This window comes from Petromyzon marinus, chromosome 2 (genome assembly GCF_048934315.1).
Source record: "Petromyzon marinus isolate PM22_M1 ecotype Great Lakes invasive population chromosome 2, UKy_Petmar_22M1.pri1.0, whole genome shotgun sequence".
Taxonomy (NCBI): domain Eukaryota; kingdom Metazoa; phylum Chordata; class Hyperoartia; order Petromyzontiformes; family Petromyzontidae; genus Petromyzon; species Petromyzon marinus.
In genome coordinates this window covers 25021964-25038867 of record NC_133668.1, presented here as the reverse complement: position 1 = coordinate 25038867, position 16904 = coordinate 25021964, and the positions used below count along the sequence as shown (strand labels likewise).

The following is a 16904-nucleotide window of genomic DNA, read 5'->3' as shown; positions in this document are numbered from 1 at the left end:
CAAATGAAAAAAATAATTAATAAAACGTGCTTTTTTTACGTGACTTTACCGAAAGAACCAGAGAAATTGTTTTACTTGCATAGTAAAGTAATTGCATTTTAAGAAAAAATAAAATACATTTATTTATTTTATTTTTTATTATTTTTCCCAACTACGTGACTTCACCGAAAGAACCAAAGAATATGGATCCTTTGCAGTCACGAAAACTTCAAATCTAGAATGAAAAAAAATTGTGTTTTAATATTTACGTGTTTTTATTTTTAATTTTATTTAGGGCCCCTTATAACATATGCTACAGGCCCCGGCACGAGCTTAATCCGGTACTGATGGTGGGGGGTACAGGGCTCTCCGTGTCACACTGACAGCATCAGAGGAATGTTGGCAGTCAAGCCAATGCTTTTGCGTCGTGTTCGAGAGAAGCAACCGGCTGAATGTAACCGTGTCGATTTTGGAAACCCATTCGGGGTCGTCAGAGGAGTTGCTCGATGCACAGCGTTCCGAACCTCCGGTGGACGGGTTTTGTACATTGTGTGTGTGTGTTGACCTTCAGTGTGGCACGCGTACGGAGCCAAAAGTGCTGATCGGACCACAGTAATGGGGCCAGCAGTGGTCGATTGCGTGACGAACAGGTGTGTGCACGTATGTAGAAATAAAATACAATTTAAATGAATTACAAATACAATTAAAATAAAAAGACGAACACACAATTGAGCAGTCTTTTGAAATACGTGGTCGACCAGGTTAGTGCCGACTGGTTTGGATCGCGTTAAGTTTCCAAGGTTTGTTGAGTTGGCCTCTCCCATCTTCTTGCTGTGTTTGCCTCCGTGCAGTTTGCCGTTCTCTGTGTGCACTCTGTGTGATGTCTCTCTCTGTGTGTGATGTCTCTCTGTGTGTGCACTCTGTGTGTGATGTCTCTCTCTGTGTGATGTCTCTCTGTGTGTGATGTCCCTCTGTGTGTGTGATGTCTCTCTCAGTGTGTGATGTCTGTGTGTGTGATGCCTCTCTCTGTGTGTGATGTCTCTTTGTGTGTGATGTCTCTCTGTGTGTGATGTCTCTCTCTGTGTGTGATGTCCCTCTGTGTGCACTGTGTGATGTCCCTCTGTGTGTGATGTCTCTCTGTGTGCACTGTGTGATGTCTCTCTGTGTGTGTGATGTCTCTCTGTGTGTGTGATGTCTCTCTGTGTGTGTGATGTCTCTCTGTGTGTGATGTCTCTCTCTGTGTGTGATGTCTGTGTGTGTGATGTCTCTCTGTGTGCACTGTGTGATGTCTCTCTCTCTGTGTGTGATGTCTCTCTCTGTGTGTGATGTCTCTCTCTGTGTGTGATGTCTCTCTCTGTGTGTGATGTCTCTCTCTGTGTGTGATGTCTCTCTCTGTGTGATGTCTCTCTCTCTGTGTGATGTCTCTCTCTATGTGTGATGTCTCTCTGTGTGTGATGTCTCTCTCTGTGTGTGATGTCCCTCTCTGTGTTTGATGTCTCCCTCTGTGTGTGTGTGATGTCTCTGTGTGTGTGTGATGTCTCTCTCTGTGTGTGATGTCTCTCTCTGTGTGTGATGTCTTTGTGTGTGTGATGTCTCTCTCTCTGTGTGATGTCTCTCTCTGTGTGTGATGTCTCTCTCTCTGTGTGATGTCCCTCTCTGTGTGATGTCTCTCTCTGTGTGTGATGTCTCTCTGTGTGTGTGATGTCTCTTTCTCTGTGTGATGTCTCTGTGTGTGTGTGTGATGTCCCTCTGTGTGTGATGTCTCTCTCTGTGTGTGATGTCTCTCTCTGTGTGATGTCTCCCTCTGTGTGTGATGCCTCTCTCTGTGTGTGATGTCCATCTGTGTGTGATGTCCCTCTGTGTGTGATGTCTCTCTGTGTGATGTCCCTCTGTGTGTGATGTTTCTCTGTGTGATGTCCCTCTATGTGTGATGTCTCTCTGTGTGTGATGTCTCTCTGTGTGTGATGTCCCTCTGTGTGATGTCCCTCTGTGTGTGATGTTTCTCTGTGTGTGATGTCTCTGTGTGTGATGTCCCTCTGTGTGTGATGTTTCTGTGTGATGTTTCTCTGTGTGTGATGTCCCTCTGTGTGTGATGTCCTGTGTGTGATGTCCCTCTGTGTGTGATGTCCTTCTGTGTGATGTCCCTCTGTGTGTGATGTCTCTCTGTGTGTGATGTCCTTCTGTGTGTGATGTCTCTCTCTGTGTGTGATGTCTCTCTGTGTGTGATGTCTCTCTCTGTGTGTGATGTTTCTCTGTGTGTGATGTCCCTCTGTGTGTGATGTCTCTGTGTGTGTGATGTCCCTCTGTGTGTGATGTCCTTCTGTCTGCTCAGTGTGTGATGTCTCTCTGTGTGATGTCCCTCTGTGTGTGATGTTTCTCTGTGTGTGATGTCTCTCTGTGTGTGATGTCCTGTGTGTGATGTCCCTCTGTGTGTGATGTCCTTCTGTGTGTGATGTCCCTCTGTGTGCTCTGTGTGTGATGTCCCTCTGCGTGTTCCCTCGCTATGCGTTTTGCCCCATATCCGCCTGATGATGAACGCTTGTGTTGCGTTCGAAACGTCGTGATTTATTTTAATCTTATTTGTGATTTATTTAAAATATTTACGTTATTCCTACATACGTGACTTTACCGAAAGAACCAATGAGTGGTATAGGTGTGTGCACGTCACGTTTAGCATCAGGGCGACTGCAACTTGCAAAGGAAACGACGCGATTGAGCGCAGCAGCGCATTGCCATTCAAAGCCGACTGAAATCGATTTGTTGCCAATCGCCTCTCTCTCCGGGCGGTGGCTGCGGAGGGGTTAGTGATTCACCGCACGCAGATGTTGTCAAACCCACGGTGGGCGTCAAGGTGCCATGCCCTTGCTTCCCAGCAACAAATGTGGACTCCCATCATCATCATCTGTTCCTTGTGCGTGGAATCGAGTGTTGACCCAACCCTCACAAGTGCCGGATTAAGCTCGAAATTAAAAAATATATATTAAAACACCATCATTTTTTAAAACTTGCACTGTAAAGTAATTGTATTTTTTCATTTGCTATACAGCCAGATAATACGACAAATCGCTAACCTTGAACACCCAGTCGTTCAAAAAAGTTGAAGGCGGTATAGTACTATAGTAATAGAGCAAGCGCAGAATCTCTGAACCGGAATTGATAGCTTGAAAGCATTTAGTGCGGGTCCCGTAGCATTTGCTACTTTTACGATGATGATCCGGCACTGCCCCCACTCCTCGTTCGTACACGTGGGTTTCCTCCATGGCCACGTGGAAGGTGGATAATCATAGCAGTTCAGGGCCAACGTTGGTCGTGCAAATTCTGATTGGCTGCCTTGCCACTCATCTCTGGCTTTTCCCCACAACTCTGAATATAAAGAAACTGGTGTGCAGTTAATTATATATATTAACCTTTACACTTCGGGATATAAACGAAAACCTGTTTTACCTCAAATTCCACATTGGCAAAAAAAAACCTGTTCTCCACCTTGTATCTTACCTTGCCAACATATTTATTTTAAATCAACGTGTGAATTTATCTTAAACACGTTTCACATACACTCCGTTTATGGGGATGACATCACCTAGACCGCCATCTAAAGTATGCATTAATTGATGTACTTTTCAACACAATATACACTTGTGCATATACAGCTATACTTAGTGAAAAACACGTGTGTACACATACAAAGATGGCAGGTGTATTGTGCGTGTTGTATTTGTACGCAATTGTAAATTACCATAAACCATCTCTCCACTGTTGAATTAAGGATTCCCCAAGTCGTCACCATATCACTGTCTTACATAGCCAACCGTGCTAGTCGGAGGTGCGGTGGGGGAAGGTCATCGTAGGCTTGAGCAGGAAATTGTACGTACAAATGTCCGACGGTTTAATACAGTTGTTAAAACAATTGCCGCTCTTGTCAAGGCCAACATCTCCAGGCAAGTGACGTGGCTGCCCAGTGCGGAGGCCAAGCCAAGGGTCGGTGGGAGCCCAAAGCGCTTGGGGCCACCAAGAGGGACGACTTTGGGACAGGCCACAACTTAATTCCTTTCAGAGGCCTATCTATGCAAAACACGCAACGCCACTGCTTCTGGGCATGTACATTGTTACCCTCCCCCTTCAGCGATTCAATGATTTCAATGACAGTGCAAATGTAGGACTCTATAAGGATGGCGAGATGGATCTCGAGGATGACAAGACCCGTGTCTGGTCAGCAATGGAGATGTCGGATTAATGCAAGAATGGTACCGACCCAAAATGGCCAAGCCACACACCGTGCGAGAGAGAAAACTCGCAAAAGGGGAGACGATTGCGGCAAGACCAGGGCGCAGACGTGGGAGGTAAGCCCTTGAGGCGGTTCAAAGTGAGAAAACCGGGAAGCGAAGATCTGCGACGTTAGGCGTGGAGATGGCCCCTGGACATGAATAAGCGGGGGGGATGGAGAATATCGACCCATCAAGAGCAGGAAAAATGCAGTCATAAACACTCGCAGTGAAATACTATCAGAGGTGGGTTATATCTGAAATGCAGAGCTGGTTCTTTGAAAATGCTTTAAAGTGCATCATTGTGATATACAGGTTTCCCCGGCTTCATGCAGTTGTATGTGTATAACTTCTTTCGCACCATACACAGCCAACCGTGCTGATCGGAGGTGCGTTCCGAAGAAAAAAAAGGCTGCACAAAGTGAAATCGCACGAGACGGATGCTTACAAAGTCGCGTAAACGGTACAATGTTGTACCACGTCCGATCGCATATCCGGATGCAGAGAAAATTCACATCACATGCAATAGCGCATTTTGGGTGGAAAGGGGCAACATTATACAGCGCGAAATTGCACCAACCGAACCCACAAAGAAGCAAGGTAAAGCTGTACTCATATGTTGAGTTGCATGCATCAGTACAACATATACTTGGACCAGGCACAAGTGTGAAAAGATGCTTTTATTTAGCATCGAAAATTCTTTTCAAAACACAGAGAAAATGTTTTTTTTTAATCAATACATCATATGCAATAAAATTGATTTGAATAGAATAAACCAAAACGTAGTATTTTCCACTTGGTCAAGTACATTACATTAGACGGTAACGCACAGCGAGAAAGGCGCCTCACCTCTTCCACAGATCCCAGAACTTTTCAAGTCAACACCGGACCTTCATTGTACGCTCTTAACAGTATATGGCTCATGTTTTTGTATCGTATATACAGCAATACCTTGATTTACATCTCCCCCTTTTGCATCGTTACTTTTGTGACTGCAGGAATTCATATTCTTGGTTCATTTGGTAGATAGAAAAAAAATCTTAAAAGTGAATCAAAATAAAATTAAAGAAAACACTCATGTAGACTGGAGCTTGGTTCTAATCGGAGTGTCCTGGCAGCCTATAATGTAGACTGCAGCAATGGTTAAACTGAACCAGCGCTAGACTTATTCTGGTTTTCGGTAATAAAAAATTAAAGATTTTCATTCATTTTTTTATTACCGAAAGTACCAGAATAAGTCTACATTATAGACTGCCAGTACACTCACCGAGGTTAAGAACCAGGCTACAGTCTACATTATAGACTGCCAGTACATTCACCCAACTTAATAACCATTGCTAGTCTACATAATAGACTGCCAAGTACACTCGCTCCGATTAGAACCAAGCCACAGCCTACATTAGTTTTGTATTCAATTTTATTTCACTTCATATTTATTATTTTTCTATCTACGCGACTTTAGCGAAAGAACGAATAAGTCGTTACGTTGTTAACACCGCTACATGGGTTTGCGTTGCCTCAACCCGCATTTACATCACGTGACAGCATCATCATCATCCATCTCTTATCTTGATCGATCTCTTCAGCCTTTGCCTCCACCTCCTGCACTGAAAATCGCTTGTGATTTTCGTCGTCGCACCTCTCGGGGATGCATCCCAGATGTAAACCGGGTTATTACTGTACAAACCTACCCCCAAGTCGTATTATCATTAAATGTTTTGTCACATTGCCAAGAATATTTTACACACATTTTAAATGAGTTTACCCTACCTGCTTGTAAATCTGTATTCCTTTTAAAACTATTTGCAACAGTTTGCATGTTTCCTATTTTAAATGTTAAAAGATTTTCTGCGCTTGCACAACTTGTATGTTATTAATTCATCGAGAATGTTTTATTTCCAGCAATGCCCTTTTGTCCATTGCTCTACAATAAAAACAGTAACATTTATATTATGCAGCTCAAAAGATTCAGGAATAAAATGAACAATTATATGTTTGATTATGTGATGCTGACAAACTAAACAAAATATGAATTCTATATATTTTTTATGCAGTTCCTGAGTACCCAAAGTTTTGTTAAGTTGCCCAAACACTGCAGACAATTGCATTTACAACAAAGAAATGAATTAAATATTAAACTTCCAAAAAACACTCTTTGCAATAAAAGTGCATTTATTTTTTTGGAATGTAATATAAAATGGATGACAGCAAACAAGACTAATTGTGGTCAGGTATTTAATAACGTTCCTGAGTGCACAAAATAGTAAACACTGGCCAGTGAAATGACCCAGTAAAATTAACATCTGCCATCATATTTTGTCGTGCGTGCTTGTGGACTACCAACTTGCTGTATCTCTCCCAGTGTATAATGTATGAATTATTGAATGACCTAGTAAGATACCATAAGCAACACATTAAATAATTCTGCGTACAGCACCTGAGGGCTAAACTACACGTTTGTTGGTGGAGTTTAGTGCAATGCTCATAACAGAACAAATAACGAAGAGCGAATCAAACAAGAAAGGTGGAATTTGATGCCAACACAGAAGGTGGCTCTCTCGCAACAGGTCACAACGCTCATCCCCCCCCCACCCCGCCCCCCTAGGCTTTATCATTGTCGGCCGCGCTCCAGGTGAGCCGCTTCTCGTAGAAAGCGATCACTGCCTGGGGGCACTTCAAATTGGCCTCCCGGGCTGGGACCAAGTCGGCATCGTTACAGCCCTTCCTGTCGTGGACAAAACAAAAATAACGCGCAAGGTCAGGTCAATAACGGTGATTACGCGACGACACAATTCAAAACTTAAAACGGCCGTCAATGCAATCGTCTGACTTTTGCTCGGCATTACGATTTAGTAAACGTATAATAGTTCGATATTCTGGTGGGTTGCTTAAGATACAAATATGATTGTAGAATGTTTTTTTACGCAACACATCTGTTCCATGCACTTAATTGTACAAACATGACAAAAAAGGGCCAAGTTTCGATTTAAAGCTTTCGTGACTGCAATGATTCATCTTCTTCGGTTCTTTCGGTAAAGTCACGTAGAATGAGAATAAAATAATAAATTGATAAAATAAAATAACACAATAATATTCTCAGCCATGGTGCAGGGCCTGGGACAAATCACACTCTGTGGGCCCCCCCCCCCTCGATGCCTTCAAAGAAAACCGGAAGTATCACATTTGACACCGTGACATGGAAGCACGGGGCGGCCCAGGGTAGTTGCCCCCGATTCAAGTTTCAAGTTTCATTTATTAGGTATAGCCCTGTGAGCCTGCGGCTCTTAAGTCGGGTGCAACCGCAACAAACAAAATTTGAACACAGAACATCTTAAAGCGACAACGCGTAACAGAAACATCCCGGAATAAACCAGCAAATATTCCACACAAAAAAACGTATTAAAACGCTGTGTGCAAAAATCAATGTGGTGCAAGCCAACAACAACAATCACAAGACAATTTATATTAACCATATGTTTTCGAATCACCAAAATAAAGCTGTAAAAACAATGTAACAACAATAATCATAGGAACTGTGAATTTAAATTGAACAACAAACGATATACATAACACGTACGACAAAAAAACTGCAGCCATATCTAAAGATGTAGGAAAGCAACTCACCATTTAATCATGAATCTCAGCTCTCCTGAGGAGTCTGTGGCCCCAATAATCTTTTCTGGCTCCAGACCACGATCGAAGCCCTTCGGCTTGTTGCAATGAAAAGACACAATCACCCACAGCCGGCTAAGCACAATGCTGAGATGTACAGCAGCATACATACACACATAACATTAACAACACAATTACAGCACTGTTTTTACATGTCATTGCTATATTTTCTGATGCTCCTTTTTATACTTAAAATTGTGTGGATTTATATTAACATTTCCAGAACTAAAAATTAATTTCCCTTGTATATCTACATACATATACCCTTTAAATACCTATCCATTGTATATTAATGTAACTTAAATACAAAACCCTAAAAGTATTAAGGTCATGTTTCGATTTAAAGCTTTCGTGACTGCAAGGATTCATCTTCTTTGGTTCTTTCGGTAAAGTCACGTAGAATGAGAATAAATAATAAAATAAAACAATAAAATTCTCACGACGTTTCGGCCACAACACAAGTGGCCTTCTTGTGTTGTGGGCGAAACGTCGTGATAATTTTATTGTTTTATTTTATTATTTTATTCCCATTCTACGTGACTTCACCGAAAGAACCAAAGAAGATATTATGGTCATGGCCAAGACTATTGTCCGTGCAGATGTGGGGCAAGGAAAGTGGTCTTAGGTTCAACCGTCCCAAAACATAACCTCTGACCACTAACACTACAAAAAAAAGTATTGTGTCAGCCTTCACCAACGGCAAGCTAAAACAGCGGCAATTGAAAAACCACTATAGTCTGCGATTGGAATATATAGGCAAGCGCATCCCAAGGATGTTCTGCGAATGGATGAACATTCCTGGACATCTGTGAAAAATATCTGTATAGATCATCAGATTCCTCCAGTCTAAATAAAGACTCTTAACATTTGTTATATGATTGGATAAACATTTAGGGGTAAGTATTCGTCACTCACAATGCTTTAAAAATATATATATAGCTTGACATTTACATCCACTCACTTCTGTTTTTATCTTCTTTGTGTCATCACTGTCTTTATCTTCAGATTTTCTCTTTCCCTTGTTTCGGTCTGCTTGGATTAGCAGCTCTTTGGCTTGCCGCTGCTTTTCCAGAAAGACATTGATCAGCTCCGGGCATTCCAGGTTGTCCTCAGGCTCCCAGGTGTTGTCATTGCTGCTGTTGTGAGGAATAAAAAGAGTAAAACAGAACCAATTTACTATTTTGTTAACATTTTGCATTGAGATTTAAATAAAATATGCCATAAGTTAAAACATGACAACGAAAATTAGCCATGCGCAATGTTTATACAATATTGCATATTAAGGTCTCTGTTATTCACAAAGTTCATTTTGAAAGCTGTCGTGTTGATTGATAATCCAGCACTTACTGATTCATGCCAATCACCCGCTCACCAGCAGTCAGTCACGTCCTGATCACTCTTCTATCACAAAATATTAAGGTTACTATTCCTCAGAACTTCACTAATTATTTCCTCCATCCATTTAAAACGTGTAGGCTACCGCGACCAATATTACGATCTAGAACCGATTTGTGGGTCAGATTGTGTCAGCAAAATGTGTGTCGTGAACACTCCTCCACCCGAAACAGCAAATTCATGAAATTGGCATGTGAACAAACGTTGGAATTTATTACTGCTTCAGCATAACGGTGTGTTGGTGAGAAATCTCACAACATTTAATAAACATGAAAGACGTTAAGCTGAGTTGCAACCGGCATCATCAGCCATTTGCGAGAATGATTAAAATGTCCTCCAGTCTTGGGCCTTAACCAGGGGGTGGGATGTCATGGAGTAATACACAAGGGAGCATAGAGTGTCGGCAAGTGATAGAGTTGAATGCAGTCGCATGAAGATTTATTTTAGCTTGCAACAAATGTTAGATATGGTAATAATATTTACGTGATGACAATAGCGAATCAATCGTACTAAATGGTTAGATTATAATAAATAATTCAAGTGAGATGTGTTAACATAATATACACATTGATATGCTTATACATCACTTTTAAATAACTTATTTCCTTCACTCCCAGATTTGATATGCAGGTGTGTTTAGTTTGTCGCCCTTCCCCCACACCTCCGATTAGCATAGTTGGCAAGGTACGGTGCAAAATAAGCTCATACACAAATAGGTAATACTAAATGGGTAGTAATCTTAAAATAATAATGTGGTTGTATCAATGTAAATACATTTTATCAAGGTTGTAATGTGTTTACTTAATGTTGTGTGCTTCCAAGCTGCACTCGTTGAAGTTCATTTGATTTCTCTCTATTTTAACGGTGTCTAATTAGTCTTGGCCAATAACAACGGTAAAGAACATCAACCTTATTTAAATCAACTGAATGTCCTTTGTTGGCAAGCATGTTCCGCCACTGCCAACTAATTGTGTTTGATGTTCTCCTGGTCTCATTTTATTCTGGCACAGTACACAAAATAAAACAAATCTTAGTCAGTACCAAGAATTAACTTCCAAAACGAACAACAGGAGTTTACCAGATTAGTTGAACATGATAAATTAAATACTGGCCAGATCAGTAAAAAAAAAATAGCAAAAATGAACACCAGAAGAACATCAACGTAATTTACTGGAAGCTAAAGAAAAATAATTTACACAAATACACGAACCTCTTAAGTATCTCTTGTGGGTGCACATTGATGGCATCACACATTTTCACATTTCTAGCAAAAGCCTGATGCTGCTGGTTATAACTCAGTAAAATGTCAAATCAAATTTTAAATGTTGTGAGATTCTCACAAAAACACCAGTGTTCTGAAGAGGTAATAATCTGGCACGTTTGTTCACGTGACAACTTTATTCACTGGCCTTGTCAGGTGAAGCAGGTTTCATGACACACATTTTACTTGTGCAATCTGACCTAAAAATCTATTATGACTCCTCCACCATGTTGAGTAGTCCTGTCTACCAGCCTGACGGTTTCATCTCATCTGTACCATGTTCAACCACCACACTTGCAGGTCACAACAACACTCGCACTCACCACACTGCAGGTCTCTCGCACTGCTCCACTTTGGAATTCGTTTCCATCGTCTCTTTTCCAAAGCTCCTATAATAATCGTGTTCAATTCAACAAAACGTGTTAACTCATATCTAGTACAACTGTCACGTCGTGGGTTTTGTCGCTGGCCAATTGACGCCCTGAGATTTCGTGGACCTGCGCCCAGCTGTGCGATCATAAACGTCACAACAAAAACACGGCGGCACGCAGCGATTACGACAATGGAAAGCCTCAGCCAGGCAAAGGCAGCACTGGGGCTGACTGGTGATGCACCACCTCCCCCCCCGCTCCCCCCCCCCCCGTTCCTCTGACCACTTACTCGTTGAAGCCCTTCCACTTGAGCAGATATTCCACGCGGCCTTTGACCACCCGTCGGTCCAGCACCTTCTCGACAATGAAGTCACTCTTAGGAGAGTCCACGGGTGCCACTGCGACGGCCTTCTTCCGTCCACCTTTGCTCTTGCCCATTTTATGTTGATCTGCCAGCGAATGCACATGGTAGATCAGCAACGCTTGCAACGGTTCGCCATCGTCAGCCACGATGCACGACTGGATAACCAAAAAAAAAGCCTCCCGAAACCATGGGGCATTTCTCGCGGTGCTGCCATGCCACCACTGGCAATCGTTACAGCACAACTATAAATAAATGCCATGTTGTGTTACATCCCTGAAACAGTCATTGTGGCCCGTCTCTTGTTTATGGAAGTGATCAAGGCTACTGCTAACTTAGCAGATATCACGAATAAGGTACTTGGCTCCGGTGGGAACTTCCTGATGCAGAGTGACCGAATACTGTGGACTCAGTCCATGAGGAAGGAAATCAGTCGAGGCGTAGTAGGAAATGCCATTATTCTAAGGGATGCCAAGGGACTTAACCTTAAAATACAACGAATCAACGTTTATTTTTTTTACAATTAGCACATTTTTACAATCACCTGGTGTTCGCACCTCCGATAAGCACGGTTGGCTACGGACGGTGCGAAAGAAGCTCGACATACTGTACAATATACATACGTAGGCCTATCCTCAGAAATGACGAATTTCTTCAAAGATCAATGCCATTTTGATTCTTCAGGGGGCTGCCAAGGCCCGGTGGCCGCTTAAAATAAGACTTTATTTTAAAAAAAGACTATTTTAAAAAAAGACTTTATTTAAAAAAAATACTTTATTAAAAAAAGACTTTATTTTAAAATAAGACTTTATTTTAAGGTGCCTTTAAGATGGCCTACGGGGGTGGGTGGTGTGGCACAATCGAACAATGCCCTCCATACGAGCGTGTACCAAGCGTGCCAATAATCACAAACGCTGCCTTGCAAGTTCACAGCCAGTTATGGGGTTAAGGCCAATTTTGCCGAAAAGGTACGATAACCAAAAGCGTTCGTTTTCCCACCTCTTTCTTTAATCGCGAACGATGAAAGGCAGAGGTCAGTGCGAGCCTTAAGCACCATTCACTTGAGGATGCATTTCTCATGACATTGGGCAAACAACAAAAATTAAATAAACCCACACAAGGCCTGAGCCAAGCCCTGCTGCGCCATGGTATCTGAGGGAGGGTGGAGGGTTTTTTCAGGTTAAAAACAGCACATCGGCGGCGCGTACCGACATTATTATAATCACAATGAGTATTTACCGCGACGTTTGGTACAATTGCGGCAACAGTGTGAATTATATGTGCCTCAGTTAGCACCGCGATCACTAAATCCATCCTTCCTCCGCCCAACACGCCGAGCGGGGACGATCGTGTCGTGGTTCGTGTGGCGTCGTAATAATATAAAAAAACCTCCAACCCTCTGAAAAATTGCATAATGAAAGTCTAAGTTCCGTTAGAAATATATACTTAACACATCGGGGGGGGGGGGGGGAAACAAAACACAAATGAGGTATTGTTTAAAAAAATATATATGCGGCTGAGATGTAGAACAATAAAAAAAATTGGTAATGGAGAGAGGTTCTTGTTATAAGCTTCCCTCACCCATAATATAGGTCTTTTTGTGGGGGGTTATGTCGCGTATTTCCCGTAAATACGCGACCTAACCCCCCGTAAATAAACTACCGATATCGCTCGCGAAAAGCTACGCGTTAAACCAAGCTTCCACTCACTTCACGCGAAGGCCGAAGGCGTCACTCGCGTAGGCCTCATCCGCGGGGCGCCGACGCTTAAAAGATTCTTTCGGAAGACGGAAGAAGACGGGGGGCGGGGGGTGGGGGGGCGGGGGAAGGGGGTGGGGGGTGGGGGGCGGGGGGTGGGGGGCGGGGGTGGATGGGGAGGGGGCGGTGGGTGGGGGGGGCGGGGGGGTGGGTGTGGGGGGAGGGTGGGGGGGGTGGGGGTGGGTGGGGGGGGCGGGGGGGTGGGTGGGGGCGGTGGGGCGGGGGTGGATGGGGAGGGGGCGGTGGGTGGGGGGGGCGGGGGGGTGGGGCGGGGGTGGGCGGGGGTGTGGGGGTGGGGAGGGGGCGGTGGGTGGGGGTGGGGGCGGTGGGCGGTGGGTGGGGGTGGGGGGTGGGTGTGGGGGGTGGGGGGCGGGTGGGGGTGGGGGACGGGGGGCGGGTGGGTGTGGGGGACGGGTGGGTGGGGGGAGGGGGCGTGGACAATCCGCGTTGTGTTCAGCGCTCTCCATCCTCTGGCACGTCCACGTCTCTCCCGCATTGTCTCGATGTTAAAGGACGCTTGCACAAAGGAAGATGCCCCCACCCCATCGTTGTCCCCTCCACCACCAATCCTCCACAATTCTCGCCCCTATAAAAGTGGCGCTGACGTCCACCCCCGGGCGATCCGTGTGCCAGGCTAGGTGTGTTTGCCACTTTGAGACATGGCCGTAATTATAATATATATTGGGGGGGACACATCCCCCCCCCCCCCCAATATATTATAATATTTCAAGTTTAATTTATTAGGTGCAGCCCTGTGAGCCATGCGGCTCTTAAGTCGGGTGCAACCGCAACAAACAAAACATGAACACAGAACATCTTAAAGCGACGACGCGCAACAGAAACATCCTGGATAAACCAGGAAATATTCCAGAAAAAAACCACCGTATTACAACGCTGTGTGCAAAAATCCCAGTGTGATGCAAGACAAACAATAACAACCATAAGACACTTTGTGGTTTTCACACCTGATGATGATTGCTTGTGTTGCAGTCGAAACGTCGTGAGAATTTTATTGTTTTATATTTTTATTATTTTATTGTTTCCCTTCTACGTGACTTTACCGAAAGAACCAAGAATATAACCATAAGACAATTTAGATTCCCCTCCCTAAAGGTGAAATAGTTTTAGTGGGTGATCTAAATTGGAATTGGCTAAACCCGCCGGCCGTGGCCACAAATTTTACCGATGAATTTAACCTGTTTCAATTAATAAATGTCCCCACAAGACCCAACCTAAAAAATCCGGGACAGTCAACTCTGCTTGAGCGTCCTATTGACAAATGCCCCTCACAATTTCGCACTGACTGGTGTTCTGGGTAATAACCTTAGTGATCACTCCATTTTTGGGGTGAGATCATCAGCCAGACCCAAAGCCCCCCCTAAAATTGTTGAGAAGCACTCTTTGAGGCACTTCAGCACTCAGGCATTTACTAATGATGTGCTTCACTCGGATATTGACAAGGTCTGTGATATCCCCAACCTGACTACGGCTTGGGAGACTTTCAGGTACACGTTTCTCCAAATTATTAACAAACATGCTCCGTTGGTTAGATTTAAAACTAACGGCAACTGCCCACCATGGTATGATCCTTTGATTACAAAGCTCATGAAAACTAGGGACAAGGCTTGGGCATGTGCTCAGAAAAGTAATTTGGTAAATGACTGGCTAGAATACAGGACTTTAAGGAATAGATGCGTAAAAAAAATACGGCATGCAAAAAATGCCTACTATTCCTCCACTCTCCGGGAATCACATGGAAATGCCAGGATTTTTTTGAAAACAATCAAATGTATCGAAAAGGCATCCAAAACAGACAATCTGCCCCTTGAGCTTAACCGAAATGGGGAATATTTTTCAGATCCCCAAAAAATAGTTGACAATTTTAACCTTCATTTTTCTGAAGCTGGTAATCTTTTTGATAATGTATTGGGAGTCACTCCTGCTCATGCAAATTCCTACACCCCTGTCCAAACATTAAACGAATTTAGTTTCCAGCCAGTCCACGAAAGTAATGTTCTGAAACAACTCTCCTACCTCAAAGGGTCCTCCTCTACCGGGGCAGACAGTTTTCCCGTCTTTGCTCTGCTAACTGTTGGTCACCTAATATACAAACCTATAGCCCATATTTTCAACCTGTCCATCAAAGAAGCATCAGTTCCTCTAGAATGGAAACATTCCTATGTCCGTCCACTTCACAAAGGGGGCCCTAAAGATGATCCCAATAACTACCGATCTATCTCAATTTTGTCCCCATTGATGAAAATTTGTGAAAAATTATTGAACTACCAAATTAGCAGTTTCCTGTGCACCAACAATCTACTACATCTAAAACAATCTGGGTTCCTAAAAAAATACAGCACCACATCTGCTGCATTAGACTCTCTGAATCAAATTTACAGTAGCCTTGATAATAAGCAGTACCGTGCCTGTCTTTTTCTTGACCTGTCCAAAGCTTTTTATACAGTAGACCACAACACCCTGCTTAGTAAACTAAGTTGCCTCGGTTTTTCCGAAAACACAGTAAAATGGTAAAAAATACCTCTTTTCTCGCACTCAAACTGTATTCACAGATGGTTGGAGGTCAAACAGTGTTAATATAACAAAAGGGGTTCCACAGGGTTCCATCCTCGGCCCCCTCTTGTTCTCTCTTTATGTCAATGACTTGGGCACTGACCTGGATCATTCCAGGGTAAATCGTTTTGCAGATGACGCGATGCTGATTACTGCAGGCCGCTCTCCGGATGACGTGATTGCTAAGCTCCAGGGTGATTTCAACAAACTACAACATCAGCTAGTTGCTCTTAAACTAGTCCTGAATACCTACAAACCAAGGTGCTATGCTTCTCACCGGGACTAAAGCAGGAAGTTATTTTTCCCCAATTACATTCCTTAAAAATTTATCAAATAGAGCAAGTAAAGAACAATAAGTATCTTGGGGTCATCCTGGATTCAAAACTGAATTTTGAAGATCACATTGATTATATTGGTAAAAAGATAAAAATAAAAATTGGTTTTCTGTATCGACACAAGCACTGCTTCCCCCCTATGTTCCGTTTGGAATTGATAAAAGCTACCATACTGCCTCTACTTGATTACTGTGATATCGTGTATAAATCAGCCCCAAGTACTGTACTGAAGAAGCTTGATTCCATCTATCACTCGGCCTTGATTTGCATTGAACTGCCCACATAGGACTCACCACTGTGATCTCTACATTGGGTCAAACTTAACATCTCTTAATGTTCGACGGCTTGTGCACCAGATCTTAGTTATTCACGATGTACTTACAAAAAAATCCGCAGACTACCTGCTGGATCTCCTCTCTATTTCAAAGAACAAATTTGACCTCAAGTCTTCGCTCATTTACCAGCTTCACATCCCCTATTTCCGTACAAAAACTGGAGGAAGGGCCTTTGCTATTGATGCCCCCAGGGTCTGGAATGCTATTGCCAATAAACTGCAACTTGAATCAATACCTATGAGATTTTCACTCAAAACTGCTCTAGAGGAGTTGTACACCCCTAGCTGCCACTGCTATTCAGTGGCCTAAAATTAAATACATTTTTTCGCTCCGGATGACCGCTGCAAAGTATTATCTGTATTTTGATTTAGTGTGCTGATCTTAAAGGTGCATTGAAAAATGTGATACTCCGACTGATGCTCCTGTTTTTGTGGAGTGACTCATGCAGCCAGCTGTGGCTCTAGGGTTTGGTGTTACATGTTATTTATGTAGTTTATTGTTAAAACTTCAGTCACAGTCCCTATGATCACTGTTACATTGCATTTATGGCTTAATTTTGGTGATTTCTAAAAGTTTTTTGGTTTGGCCATGTTTTTGTTTATTGT

At 43.2% G+C, this 16904-nt stretch overlaps 1 protein-coding gene across 5 annotated transcripts; it reads right to left on the bottom strand.

Moving 5' to 3' along the window:
- Positions 1-4906: 4906 nt before the first annotated feature.
- Positions 4907-13114, bottom strand: LOC116944674 (chromobox protein homolog 3-like). Of its 5 annotated transcripts, none has more exons than XM_032958441.2 (6): positions 13011-13114; positions 11230-11389; positions 10893-10958; positions 8875-9049; positions 7866-7951; positions 4907-6966 (listed from the first exon to the last, which is right to left on the bottom strand). In XM_032958441.2, exons 2-6 carry the CDS (start codon positions 11376-11378, stop codon positions 6843-6845), a joined length of 600 nt encoding a protein of 199 aa, XP_032814332.1. In that variant the 5' UTR covers positions 11379-11389; positions 13011-13114; the 3' UTR covers positions 4907-6842. The 5 variants fall into 5 exon arrangements, with proteins under 5 accessions (XP_032814332.1, XP_075927820.1, XP_075927818.1 ...); XM_076071705.1 differs by lacking the exon at positions 13011-13114 and adding an exon at positions 12301-12927 and having other exon boundaries at positions 8875-9046; XM_076071703.1 differs by lacking the exon at positions 13011-13114 and adding an exon at positions 12301-12926.
- Between the last annotated feature and the right edge of the window lie 3790 nt (positions 13115-16904).

Bases quoted from the DNA above. Each gene is read 5' to 3' on its own strand.
- LOC116944674 (XM_076071703.1), bottom strand. From the start codon at position 12,358: ATGGTGCTTAAGGCTCGCACTGACCTCTGCCTTTCATCGTTCGCGATT. The intron at 11,390-12,300 runs GTGGGAAAACGA...ATTCGCTGGCAG, and splicing joins GTTCGCGATTAAAGAAAGAG to ATCAACATAAAATGGGCAAG. The intron at 9,050-10,892 runs GTGAGTGCGAGT...TCCTCACAACAG, and splicing joins TGCGAGAGACCTGCAGTGTG to CAGCAATGACAACACCTGGG.